The sequence below is a fragment of the Crassostrea angulata genome, chromosome 3, assembly GCF_025612915.1.
Source record: "Crassostrea angulata isolate pt1a10 chromosome 3, ASM2561291v2, whole genome shotgun sequence".
Classification (NCBI taxonomy): Eukaryota; Metazoa; Mollusca; class Bivalvia; order Ostreida; family Ostreidae; genus Magallana; species Magallana angulata.
The window spans coordinates 737,286-751,852 of record NC_069113.1 but is presented as its reverse complement, the minus strand read 5'-3'; the positions used below and the strand labels follow the sequence as shown (position 1 = coordinate 751,852).

Genomic DNA, 14,567 nt, shown 5'->3' with positions numbered 1-14,567 from the left:
ATGGATAGAGGTAGGATGAGGTTCCTAGGAGGAGTGAGCATCCTCTGCTGACCGGTCACCCCCGCCGTTTGCTCTTTGTCGTATTACTTTCAACATTATATGGTTTACAGCTGACATAACACAAATTTCGACCGTGCGCTGTGACCGCATTTTTGCAGGATTTGATTCTAAATAATTCTTAGAAATAAAGAAATATAATTACTTTTTTCATTCAAATTGTTTGAAACTATTGCTGAATTATGTCTACCAAATTTAGTACTGATATGACGTTTAGTAACGTAGCTATGACTAAAGCCTTCGTATTTTTTGATTGACTCTCGTATGTGTATATAATTATCATTTAAATATTTTGATATGCTAAAATCTGACCAAGTGTAGACACCATAACAAAAAGTTTAAAGAAAGGCGTCATAAATGACGTTCATTCGGAAGACCCAATTGTTAACCCTTAGTGCAGTCGATGTTGACCATTGTAATGAGGTCACAATGCTGCAAAGTCTGCAAAACTACTTAACTTTTCAGCAATTACGCAGGTTTCAAAGGAATATTAAAGTCCTCTCTACTACTTAAAAACTCATATAGCTTCTATATAAACGTATAAAAACGAGAGGATTTCGACAAAGTCCAGAGCTATCCAAAGAGGTTCCTTCGACACGGCGATGCATTCCTGCACTATTATCGTAAGTATTCTATATTAGAATTATTTAGTAGAACGTGTGAATCGCTTGATTAACTTCCAACCCTCTTTGCAAAAGTTGTACAAGCTTTGTTTATCTTTAAAACAATTTTTTTTTTATTTCATTAAGGGCAGATATCCCCTTAAAAATTTCAAATGCAAGAAGTATAGGTCATAATAAAAGTTATTCAAATGTTCCTATGAAAACCTACAGTGCACATTATTATGTTATGTTCTCAATATTTACTGAAATCAATCAAGCTTGGACAATCTTTTTTTTTTTTTATAATCGTGGCTTTCTTTATATACCTTACCTAATAGAGAGCTGCAAACTGTGCATATATCTGTATGGGAAAGTTTTGGTTGGCGCGGCATATTAACTCGAGTTTCCCCATGAGCCACAGTTCCACGGCATGCTAAGTTTAATCACCAAAAGAGTGATGTGATCTTAAATAGTTGATCATACCCTAATGATTCACATCAGGGTTTTTTTTTTTTTTTTTTTTTTTTTTTTTTACAAATATTTGACAAATGCCAGATTTATCACCTTTTGAAATTAACAATTAGGTCTATGGGAAAACCATATTTCTACATAAGTCTTTATCTTTAATAAGTGATATACCCTTTTGTTAATAATTAAAAGTTCCGTTTCAATAAAAATGTTTATAAATTTTAGGTAGACCATTTATTTCTTAGAATGAACAATTTTGATTTATTTAAAAATGTTTCATATCATAAGTCGTTTATAAATATTATAAGGATGGTAAAGACCAAATGCAGGCTGTTGGTAGTCACTTAACTTCTCGCACTTGCAATTGTAAAAATCCTCTTTATAATGAATGTGAAGGGGTACGGTCTGGATTGTTATAAATGTGTTTGTGTTATTTCAACATTAAAGACACCTTTCTGATTAAACCTTTTAAAACCTTATTCTGCTATTTTTACGATAACTGTAGGTTCAAAATAAAACGAACATGTACCTATAGTAAATTAACTATAGCAGAGTTGAAATGGTTTCATATACATGATATATCCCAACATATATTTTTTACTTATTTCATATATAGCTGCTGTTAGTTAATATCCTTATCATCATCCATACAGTGGATGCATTTTTATGGTGGAATCCTGATCCGAAAGACTACTGTCCGGAAAGAGGTAAGCCCTAAAGTTGATCAGAATAAAAACCCAACTCCTGTTATTGGAATTGATGAAGTGAAAACTTTAAAAGTAACATATTATTAATTACATTAGATTCTCTATAATTTGATGGAATCGTGTATATTACAGGCTAATAACAATAAAAAATGGCATTGAAAAATACCCTATATAAAATATACATCTATATAATAATTAAAATCAACAACACTATAGATGTTATTAAAAGGTTGGATCTAATATAAAGATACTAACCCAGTAAACTTAATATAAAAAGCACTACAACGATTGAAGTAGTTATTTTTCTAAGTTTATTTACAATTACGTATATTTAATTTCTTATAAGGCCTAGCATCAATTTTTGAGGAAATTCACTCGACAAGACGCGTACAAGTTTCTATGTTGTGGTTTTTCTGAGAGTTTGACCCTTTCCAATTTAGTCCATTTTCATGATTTTTAAAAGGTTTTTGGACGAACTCCAGCTAATTTCCTGCATATATTAAATGTATGTCGCAGCTTTGCAATTTAGAAACTTACTCACCTACATTTCGTGTTATTTTACCTTTCGTCTATAACTTGCAATTTCACCGTGTAATGTCAACCCGATAATCATTGTCGTATGTTTAGCTTATGTAGGCCTTCTTAACATTAGGGATCAATTATATATTGCAAACCAATTTCAACAAGATGCAACAGACAAACTTTAGATTAGTCAAACATCTTTATGCAATCAAAAGGGTGAACTATTTAAAAAAAAACAAAAAACAAAACAACAAAAAACAATCAAACAAACAAAAAACCGAAACAAACAAACAAGCAGACATACAAACAAACCAAATTTATGCTTGACTTTTTATTTTTCATATATCTTACAACATTATTAATGTTTCATTTCTTAGAATCGGCAAGCCCATATTACTTTGGTACAACCGACTTAACTTGTATGATGAGAAGCGACAGGCGTAAGCGAGAAATACCACAGAGAAGCAAACTACTTTGGGCGCATCGGTTTATTTATTACAAAGGATATTATTTTGAGTTTGGGAGCAATAGTAAGTATAACTTTGTGTTGTGTTTATAAAGGCATGGTCACGATTTTGGTCAACTTTTATTTTTATTTATTTTTATTGTTTACAACTCTTTAGTAATACATTTCTAATGATCAACCAAAAATTTAAGTGTCAGTTCTAGCGATATAAGCAAGATACAGAGCTCACAATTTTCTTTTCTCTCATCTTAATTCGTTATTGTAAATAACCTTCTCTGCTAATTTCGATGTCTTTGGGTTTTTTTCTACAACATACTACAAAAAATTTAAATCGACTTAGACTGAATACTTATCAATACTTTTTTTTATCTTCCCACATTAAAAATCAGCTGCCCACATTGGTACGAACAGGAGCTACAATCATTGTTCAGGGTCAGTTGAAAGCAAACCAGCTGGATACAGTACGCTGAGTCTCGATTGCATAAAGAGCTGTACCTCAAATTACAGATGCTACTTTGGAGACTACCACTTACTTAATAACAACTGCCACAGTTTTGCTAATCACCTTTCTAAAGAACTCTGTTTAAGAACACGATGTCCACGTTGGTGCACTGACGATAATGCAGTATGCCCATGAGTGCACTGATATCTACTTTCTATTATACAATGTATAATGCTACCAAGAAATATATTTACTCCAAAACTGATATTGCTTAGCCCGATTATATTTCATTTTCCCAAATCTTTAAGCTGTTCTTCATTATTTTCATGCATCCTATTGACAAATAAATGAACAAAACAAATCTATGTACAGACTGAGCGCTAAAAAGCTGTTTGGGAAATCTTACATAATTAACACATTCTGAAACCCATGTCCCTAATTTTAATTGAAAATAGTTGAAAAAAAATCATAATTTTTTTTAAGGAAATGTTGATTAAAATTCATTGATTTTAAATTACAGAAACTCCAACGCCATTGTTTCGCACAAAGTAGTACATTGTACTTGTTAGAATGTAAACTTTGATTACTATTGTTATGCCAATTTGCAGGAAAGAAAGTGAACTAAGATCTGTCAATTTCCTTACATATTGATTGAATTGATATTTATTAAAATATTCCTATGACATTTTGATAATTAAAATAAAAAACAAGTCAAGATTCCGGCCTGCAAGAATCACGATGGACGGTTTGAATTGCAATGAACGTTAAGGTGGTATGGGACATCTGTCGATACTATTGTAGATCAAAGTACATTATAAATGAAATACTTTCTCCGGTTTAGAATAAGCTGAAATTTTCGTGATTTCTGTTAGCCCTACTTTTTGTGGGACAAGCCGGTAAGAAGTCAAATTTCACAACATTTAATCAAAAATAGCTTTTAAATGTATTTTGAGGGGTAAAAATTTTAGATTCCTGTACACTTGGTTTTATTGTTAATTTGATAAACAATACGTCACAACATGGAAGTATACCATACCACCTTAAACTTGTTAAATTTAATGTCTATTAACAGAGCGATGAAATGCAGCATCTTTATGTATATGACCCTATCTTGTTGTATTGTATGATCAAATAACAATACAAAGAATTTCTTTTTAAACAGAGTTTAAAAAAAAACCAAAACATGTATACCCAGGTATACACATATACGAAAAAAATATGTAATTGATTTTATCCAGCAGAAAATGTGATTAAAAACTATCCTTACAAAGAGATCGGCCATCAATTTTTGTCAATTTTTATGATTTCCCTTTTTGTTTGTACAGACTTAAATTGATATAAGAAATAATAATTGTACACAGATTAATGTAATAAAACACTTTAAAAAATTTCAATATGTTTTATTTCTTTATTCTGTAGTTCACAATATAGAATAAAACTCTTGGTTTACCTTCACGTGTGCTCTAGAGGAGCAAATGTGACACTTTTTAAAGACTATTTATCAAGCCAAATGTGAGATAATCGATTCCTGCCATTGCTTTGTGTTTCTTTATTAATTAATTGTATGGTCCACTGAACTGATTAGTGAAATTAGTGAGATTTTCCGACCAAATTATTGAATGCTTATAAATTATTTTTTTCAACTTTCAACTTTCTTATTGCGTAAGACATACATCTTATTGCATATGAAATGTTTTAACAGAATATGTGCATCACATTGTATGGATTTACTAACAAACTGGTAATAGCAACAATGAATATGTAGAACATATAAAAAGGTAAATATAGACATTTCCTCAGATTACACAAATCATTATAATTTTGGACACTTAATTGTATTAATTTCTAAACAGAGGATTTTTCCCAGTTATATTATCTTAATCTTAATACATTTTAATTGGATTTCTTTATACTGATGACTCTTTAAGACAAAAAATTGCTGTTGCACTTTTTGATCAAAGTTTCAAAAGGTTCATCTTTTAACTGCATTCTGTTAGTTTAAAATTTTCCCAGCTATACTAAATAGATGTTTTGCAGGTGCAGTGGAAGCTGGGACTGAAAGATTGTTTGGCAATCTTTATCTTAGGATATTTTAAGTGCAAAAAATACACGTGTTTTATATTTTCTATCAGTCCAAATTTATGTACTTAATAAACAACAGAGAGAGAGAGAGATAGAGAGAGAGAGAGAGATTGAGAGAGAGAGAGCTTATAAAACACTTTTGTAATGTCTTATTAAGTCAAGGTGACTTTTATTGTAAGAAAATATTCAAGTAAAATTAAAGTTATTAAATTTAGTATGATTTTGAATATGTCGTGCTGGTTAGTAACAGTATGGCTGCTCTTAGAATAATTTAACAAGAGCTTGGACTTTGGGTAGTTGTGTCAAGTGACGTAGGCCTGTCTAATTTATTGTAAGCCACTCAGTCATGGCTCTTTGAAATCAACAAGATTTGTCTGGCTTTTGAGCCAAGACTACGCAATCGATGTATATTTAACTTTTTTTGACGCAAGAAATATATAGTTACGTCCAACTGAAAGTCCAAAGTCTTTTTAAATTTTTCTATTTGAAAAAGACCTTTTCAATTCTTTTTTATTTTTCCAAACCACCTCCTCTTCCTTCCGTTTGCACCTGATACAAAATCTAGAAAATAAATGTGTGTATTGTGGATTAGGGGTATTTTATTACAACTATTGATAGTATTAATGGTGTATATTTTAAAATCAACATAAAAAATGGAAGTGATTTGTCATGTTTATTTACAGATCACTTTCAGTGGTATCAATTATGATGCATGTAAAAAATACATATTAGTAAATATACAGTACTAATCAGACCCAACCTAACAGAAAGTAAACCGAATCAAAACCATGGGTTTACTCCGGGTAATTAAACTCAGAGTGGACACAGAGAGTCAATTCGGTCAGAAGTATACCTCTGAAAGCAGACACTAACTGTGTATTCGGAATATACAAGGGGCAAGAAAAACAGGCAGTAGGATTATTTTCAAATGGATTATAATATTGGAAATGATTTTGATTTTTCATCATGGATGGACAGTGCATTTATTTTACTTTTAAAGATACATGTCTGTCCTCTATTTAATTGGGACATAGCAAAGGGAAGGGGATTGGGAGTGTTTAGCACTTCTTATAACAATAGATTGTTTTGATACTTAGATTATCCTGGGGGCATAGTGTTTTGTTGACACATTCTTTATTGAAGTGCAAACTAATTGGAGTAAATTGTTTAAATGATTTAAAACTCTCAATAACAACACCCTAAAATCTTTATGGTGAATACAGTTTTAAAAATTCATAATTTTTGTCAGAAGAAAGATTTCTCTTATAAGGAATATATCAATAGCAAATCAATTTTTGTACAGGACGACAGTAATTCAATTTTGCTCCAATAAAGGCTTCTTAACAGCTTTCCCCCCAAAAATACAGCTTACAGAAATGTATAACCATGAATTTTTTGTCATTTTAGAAGAAAACACCTTTTCGTTAAAAAACAAAACTGAACATAAAAATTGCAGCTCGTATTGCTTTAAAAATGATATGAATTGTGTTGTTATATCTAGTAATATCAACAATTTAAAAATGAATTTTTAAAAATCTTTTTTAATAATACAACTAAAACATTTTCATCTCAAGAATTATTTCTTTCTTTTTTAAATAAATTTAACCAAATTCAATCTCAGCTATTCATTTATTCATTACATTTTTTTGAAATGAACATGCATAACCTATATTTTTTTTTTTACATACAACTTTATTATTTCCTTATAAAATGGACAGATTAAACTAAAAATGAAACCCGTCTTCGTTCTGTGATAGTGAAAATAGTTTACAAACTCTCTCATTTCTATGGATATTATAAAATCTGCCATGCTCAATCTAAAGTTGATGAGAGGATAAACGGTATTTACTTAAATTGTATATATACAGTTGGTATGGGTTTTGTAATATATTATTGTACTTCAAAATTATTACCGGTCAGCAGAGGATACTTACTCCTTGATCCTACCTCTATCTATCTTTTTAGAGATCCGTGTTGCTCTGCTTTGAATTTGTATTTCGTTTTATGGACTTTGGAGATGGTTGACAGTTTTTTTTATTGTCATATTTCATGCAGCCCCAAAATTTGCGAAAGTGTCGTTTATTTAGATTTGATACTAGCTTCATATATTTATCATGTATATTCAAGAATGATTACGGTTGGTGCATAGTTCATTGTTCTTTTTCTTTTAATTGATTCTGAGAACTTAGATAATAAACGAAGTTACGAAAGCTAAATGTTGTACTTTTGCCCCATTAGTGCTATTCTGAGCAGAAAATTGAATTTGAATCAAATGTGACAATACCATACTAATTATTTTCGTCTAACTTTTATCGCTGAACTTGAAAATTAATTTAAATACGGAATATAGAAGATGTTGTCAATATGTTCTGCTTCGACGGACGGCTCGCTCAAGAGTGGTCAAGCGATATGATTATATAAGAAACGTGGAAGCTGTACCTAGTAATGTACTAAGAACAAAGAGGTGGATCCAGCAATTTGGAAAGGGGTGGTTCCATTTGATGAAAATCAATATGTGCAAAATTCATCATTTGTCAATAAACAAGGACTTTTTGAACGTTTTCCGTGCGTATACAACTGTATTTAATAAACATTTATCTCATCACTATCTATTTCACATCTATTTCAACATCAGAGTGCACTGCTTTATTGAGCGTTTTGCCGTTTTGGTTTAGGTCAGGAAGATTTGCATAATATCTAGCTTTAAGAAACCTAAGTTTCCAGCAATGAGAAAGTGCGTCTATGCTTGATAGAAAAGAGACACATAGAAACAAAAAATAACTCAGACTAATTACGACAAACTATTTAAAAAAATGGATATTTTGGTAATTTTTTTTTATGTCCTTGATGTTTTAAATTCTGGACTATTTATCGATTTTGATTTCTTTATATCGATTGCATTCTTAAATAAAGGTCTAAATGATAGGATATGACAAAAGAATAGGGATAATTTATCTGCTGAAAAGATGGTACGTGTGTAATAAAAGCAATTGTCGTCCCAGGGAAGTTGATGTGACCAGTGTAATGGGTGCGCTTCATCATCCGCACTAGTACAGATGCGATCAAATGCGATTTGAAAAAGTTTTTTAAAAGTTGTGCATTTTCATAATGGTTTACATAAAAACCCTTTACACCGTATTTTTGAATTTACGATTCTTGGAAACAAAACAAAAGAGGCTTCCTTTTGTGTTTTATTTGGGTATGGTTTCATTTTGGGTACGAAGGTAGCTAGCATTCCAGAAAAATAGCATAACTTGCGTAAGCGGGTCATGAGTTTTCTTTGTATTTTTTGTGTGACGAAGTAAAAATCATCTATCATTATAATTATTTAACTTCATTAACTAAACAGTAGATTTGAAAGCGGCGTTTACCCTATAGCTTGTCAGTTCAAAACTGTATGAACTATAATCGATATAAAAAAAAAAAGAAATAGAGTAGAAAATACATTGTAGATGTTATTATAAATCTGTGATACTGCTTAATTTTATGTTTTTTTTCTTTCATTTTCCACATGTTTACTCAGTGTAGTAAACACCAGATGCTGTAGGGGAGTGCAATGTACTTTATTTCGATAAAAAATCGATAGGGTTTTTTCATATGAGAACAAAATTATTGGACGTAGTACGAAATTCTTTAAATAAACAATTTTAAAGCATTTATTTGAGATAATTACAGTACTTTTATTATAAATGGAAAAACCTGCCTTTAAATAAGCATTTAAATGTTTTCAAAAACAATCTTATGTCCCAGAGAAAGGGGGGGGGGGGGTCCGACCCCCGGAAACCCCCCCCCCCCTTGAATCCGCCAATGGAATATTTTATGTTATTCAAGAATTGAATACGTAAATGACCAGGAACTACTTCACTTAAGCATGCAATAATTACCCCAATCACAAAAATAATGCTACATTGGCATCAACGGCATTTATGACATCCAAGTGACGTAATAAATCCACGATACTGAATCATTTTGATACAGTGACTCATTCTATAATTTTCAAAATTTTCACAGCAACATATGTTACTATAATAAAACGGACGTCACCCTACCATCCACTTCTGTTTAACATTTTTTTTTCCAAAAACGACACTTGAATATTCTGGAAAATACATCATAAATGACGTGTGTTTTAGACAAGAAACTGGGAAGAAACATTAACAGGGTTTTTTTTATTTTTAAATTTAGTTTTAATGATTAATGATAGGATAGTGCTAGCTTCAGAGGCCCGTTTTACAAACATATCCAATTAAATGCATGTAGATCTATCTGAAGACAAAAATTTGCCCTTAGATCTAATCATAGCTATTTCAAAAATTTGTCGAATGTTATAATTATGATTTTTTTTTATAAGCATGACACAATCAGATATTTGTAAGAAGGACGAGTATAGTTCTAGTTGCAGTGACTGGAACTTTTTATTTTTTCTTTCGCTGTTAGTATTAAAATGGTAAAACGGCTTTTAAGACAATAACGTTTTCCGGTAATGTAAACTATGCCTGAAACTGAAATATACAGACTGAAAATCAACAACTGAACTTTATTTATTTTCTGCACTTAGTTTTTTGATGTTAAGTATAGAGAAAACAAAACAGCTATAGAAATGAACACATGTCATTTATTGAAGTAAATGACGAAAAATAAATATATACACCATCAAGGGGGTCAGCATAACTGACTACTGTGTAAAGTCTTTGCAGAACATAATGCAATATGCTGACCCTCAATAATAAAACATATTAAAAATCAAGGCAATGATATATGCCAAACATAAAAAAGGGTGGAAAATAACAAAATACACGCATAACAGGATACACACAATAACAAGATACAAAGTATACCAATCCTTGACAATAGAAATAACGTGAAAATAATAATTATGGCGTAAGAAAGGGGTGAATGGAGGGTTTTCCCAAAATATCTTCTAAAAATAAAGCGTGGCGTACTCCTCTAGTAAATAGATCAAGAATGGTCACATGGTATTGAGGAGCCACGATGATTGGTTTAAATATTATCTAACCCCGATCGTATTAAATATAGAATCTTGACCCAGAGATAACCCCAGTTAATTACCTAATCCTCATATGCCCAAAATGGGAGACCTAAGTTGATGCTAACAAATGTAAACAAATGTAAACAAATATCATATGTGATAAAAACAAGAAGAAAAGCACATGTCACATAAAAGGTATTATCTTTAGACATAATTATAACTACTTTATATAAATGTGTTTTGACTAAATTGTATCATGTTATATAATCAAATCTTAATCTTTATGTTTTTATTTAACTCCTGAATAGAATCAACTCCCATTAGTAACAGGAATATTCACTCTTGCAATTAAAAAAACATTTAACAAGCAAAAAATCACAGACAAGCGTTATATAATTTTTGATAACTTTAATATCAAATATTCCGCAATTTTTCTTAGATTTATTACAGACAGGCTTAATATAAATTATGAAAAACTTTTGTATTGGGTTTAAGAGATTTAAGCACTTGAACATCCTAAAAGTTTTCGTAGAAATTGTCAAGGGGAATATCCACTTAAATGATCAGAAAAAAGATACATATTTATTTGTCATGGTGGTGATGTGAATTGAATATGAAATATTTTAATGTAAATGATATAAAACACCCGATGAACGATTATAATGTAGAGGAATAGCCGTTAAGTACAGAGCAACAATTGCTAGTGGTGTTCACATCCCTAATATACCATGCTTAAAATAATCCTATTGTTTAAACTCGAATACAAACTGTATTGCAAGCAATGGATGACAAAAGATATTCATATTTTAAAGCTTAAATAGTTTTTTCTATTTATAAACACATGTAGTTGATGGTAATAAACACTCTAAATCGCGTAGCAATATCTTTACAAGTAGCATCGTTTAATCAGATTAAGAGGGGTGTGTGGTGAAGGCTATATCTGGACTAAACAGACAACCTCAGAGAAAGGAAAATATTCCAATTTTACAGCTAAATTATTTTGGTTTTTTTTACCAATAGTTCATGATAAAAATTATCCTATCCTATCAAAATCATCTGGTGGACACTCCATCAATCAACCATTTAACCTTCTAAAACAAACAATTTTAATTCATAATTCAAAGCGTAATATTTATTATTGCGACTATGTACGTATCCGTTATTCATCACCCTAACATGCACTTCTGTGTAACAATTATTTTTCTTAAAGGATACTTGAATATTCAGGAAAATACATCTTAAATGACGTATGTCTTAGACGAGTGTTGTTGCACTTCTGTGTAAGAATGTTTCTAAAAGGACACTTGAATATTCAGGAAAATACATCATCAATGACGTATGTTTTAGCCCCTACTAATTCTCTTCGTTGTAGTAGGGGCTTATTTTAGACAGACTGGTTTTAGACAAGTAACCGGGGAAGAAACATTACCAGGTTTTTGATTTTTATATTTAGTCTTTACGATTAAAGATAAAATGGCGTGATGCGCGTACTAACAATTTTTAAAGTATAAAATACGTTTTACAGACTGATCAATTCTCACTAAAAGTAAAGAACGGTTTTTGTTGGAAGCAATTCATTGTATTTTGTAAGAATTTTAGAAATTATCAATCATACTAGATTTTGACCTGTGCGTGCCCGGGTTGACATTGCATATGATATCGGACATCAAAATAGATACAAAGAAACACCGTATTGTTGACATTTTCATTTTCATAACCAAGCTTTAAGCCTACAATAATGTTATTAATTTCACTTTACTCTGCTTAGTTAGAATAATCTAACTGTGTCTGGGACAGAACCTCACCACAGTTAAAATGCCTCCCATATACCCGAAACGTAGCCAATAATTACAAATTTGCTCCAAAACGATTTGGAGAAAATTAACAAAGCTGCATTTTAAATAAACAGTCAAATTATTCAAAACAAACCATTTTGAGGCTGTAAATACTTTTCATCTAATTTTTTTCTTCAAATTATTGAAGAATTTAACACTTTTTAGCTCACCTGAGCTGAAAGCTCAATTGAGCTATTCTGATTACATTTTGTCCGTCGTCCGTCTGTCCGTCTGTCTGTCTGTCCGTCTGTAAACTTTTCACATTTTTGACTTCTTTTCTAAAACCGCTGGGCCAAATTTAAGCAAACTTAGTACAAGGCATCCTTATGGAAAGGGAATTATAAATTGCTAAAATAGAGGGCTAATCCCATTTTAAAAAGGAGATAATTGCGAAATAGTAAAAATAGGGTGCATGTCTTTAAAAATCTTCTTCTCAAGAACCACTGCACCAAAAATGCCAATATTTACATAAAAGCTTGTATATATAGTGAAGATTCTAAATTGCAAAAATTGTGATCCCCGGACCAAAACTGGGGCCCCAGGTGGGGTTCAAAGTTTAACATAGAAAAAAAAAATAGGAAAAATGTTTACAAATCTTCTTCTCAAGAACCACTGCACCAGAAATGCCAATATTTACAAAAAAACTTGTATATATAGTGAAGATTCTAAATTGCAAAAATTGTGACCCCAGACCAAAGCAGGGGCCCCAGGCGGGGTTCAAAGTTTAACATAAAATACATAGGAAAATTTTTTTAAAATCTTCTTCTCAAGACCCACTGCACCAGAAATGCCAATATTTACATAAAAGCTTGTATATATAATGAAAATTCTAAATTGCAAAAACCATGACCCTTGGACCAAAACAGGGGCCCCAGGCGGGGTTCAAAGTTTAACATAGAAATACATAGGAAAAATGTTTTAAAATCTTCTTCTTAAGAACCATTGCACCAGAAATACAAGTATTTTATATAAATACTTGTACATATAGTGAAGACTCTAAATTGCAAAATTTGTGACCCCCGGAACAAAACAGGGGCCCCAGGCGGGGTTCAAAGTTTAACACAGAAATACATAGGAAAAATGTTCAAAAAATCTTCTTCTTAAGAACCACTGCACCAGAAATGCCAATATTTATTTGCACTGAATTAGAGTTATCTCCCGTATTTTCTTTGATGAACAGAATACATGACAAATTTGAATAAAAAATGTACACGTACTTGTAATACCGTTTCTGAGTTTATCCATGCAAATGTGATATTGTGGAAACATATACTCAAGATCTCCCGGTAATTATCGTGAATTTAATACGCATGCGTAAAATTGTAAAATCCAAAAAATCCTGATGATTTCCGGGTTTTTATAAAGAATTTCGTTAATTATTAATAAGCGAAGCTTGATTGAGAAAAATTAAAAACAAATTGGTAATCTTCAATTACTTTCATTGTAAACGTTTCTGCAAAATTTTGTAGAAAATTATCTATGGTTGAAAAATTAGACTCGGCCTCGTTAAAAGGATAACAAGTATTCTTTTTCATTTCACTTGACCGTACTTTAACTTGTTTCAATTACCATATTGACTTTTGTCGCCTTCTCTTTCCGCACATATTCCTTCAGAGTGTTTGAACCAAACTAATTTTGTTATACTTTTGTTTTTACTTCGTCAATTAAATTTGACATCGGATTTAACCCATATCTTCTTACCGCAAGGGCGTCCATGTTTGTACCAGATTTATGGTCACAAATCAAAGCATTCGAACATCATCAATTTTTCAAACTGACGCAAATGCATTGTGAATGTTTCAATAAAGTAATTTTAAGCTGCAATATGAATACATCATATTAAAATATCTTTGTTTTCTTAATTAAGATATTCATAATCTATAATATATTATTCATATTAATGTTTTTCGACTAAATGTTATCATCAAATCTTAATCTTTATGTTTTTATTCACTCCTGAATAGATTCTACTCCCGTCAGCAACAGGAATATTTACTCTTGTGATTAAAAAAAGTTTAACAAGCAAAAAATCCCAGACAAGCTTTATATAAATTGTCATAACCTGAAATATCATATATTTTCGTAGAAATATTTCAGACAAGCTTAATATAAATTTTGATAAACTTATGCACTGGGTTGAAGTGATCTAAGCACTAAGTTTTCGTAAAATATTTAAGGGGATTATCCACGTATCCACTTTTATGATTAGAAAAAGTTTACCCAACAAAAAACCTTTAGGCAAGATTTATATAAAGTTTGATAAACTTTAATGAATCATAATATGGGGTTAAAGAGGTACAAACACTTAAAACATTATAATAAATTCCACTAGTTTTCGTAGAAATATTCACGTAAAGGGAATTTCCATTTCTATGATTAAAATAAATTTAACCAAC

General features: G+C 30.9%; 1 protein-coding gene across 1 annotated transcript; it reads left to right on the top strand.

The window, feature by feature from the left end:
* The first annotated feature begins 605 nt into the window (after positions 1–605).
* Positions 606–4,102, top strand: LOC128178813 (uncharacterized). The gene is made up of 4 exons (XM_052846175.1): positions 606–680; positions 1,744–1,834; positions 2,734–2,886; positions 3,212–4,102. Exons 1-4 carry the CDS (start codon positions 660–662, stop codon positions 3,457–3,459), a joined length of 513 nt encoding a protein of 170 aa, XP_052702135.1. The 5' UTR covers positions 606–659; the 3' UTR covers positions 3,460–4,102.
* Positions 4,103–14,567: the final 10,465 nt, after the last annotated feature.

Excerpts from the sequence above, each read along its gene's own strand:
- LOC128178813 (XM_052846175.1), top strand. The coding sequence starts at position 660 with ATGCATTCCTGCACTATTATC. Across the intron at positions 681-1,743 it reads TGCATTCCTGCACTATTATC|CTGCTGTTAGTTAATATCCT; the intron begins GTAAGTATTCTA and ends TTTCATATATAG. Across the intron at positions 2,887-3,211 it reads TTTTGAGTTTGGGAGCAATA|CTGCCCACATTGGTACGAAC; the intron begins GTAAGTATAACT and ends ATTAAAAATCAG.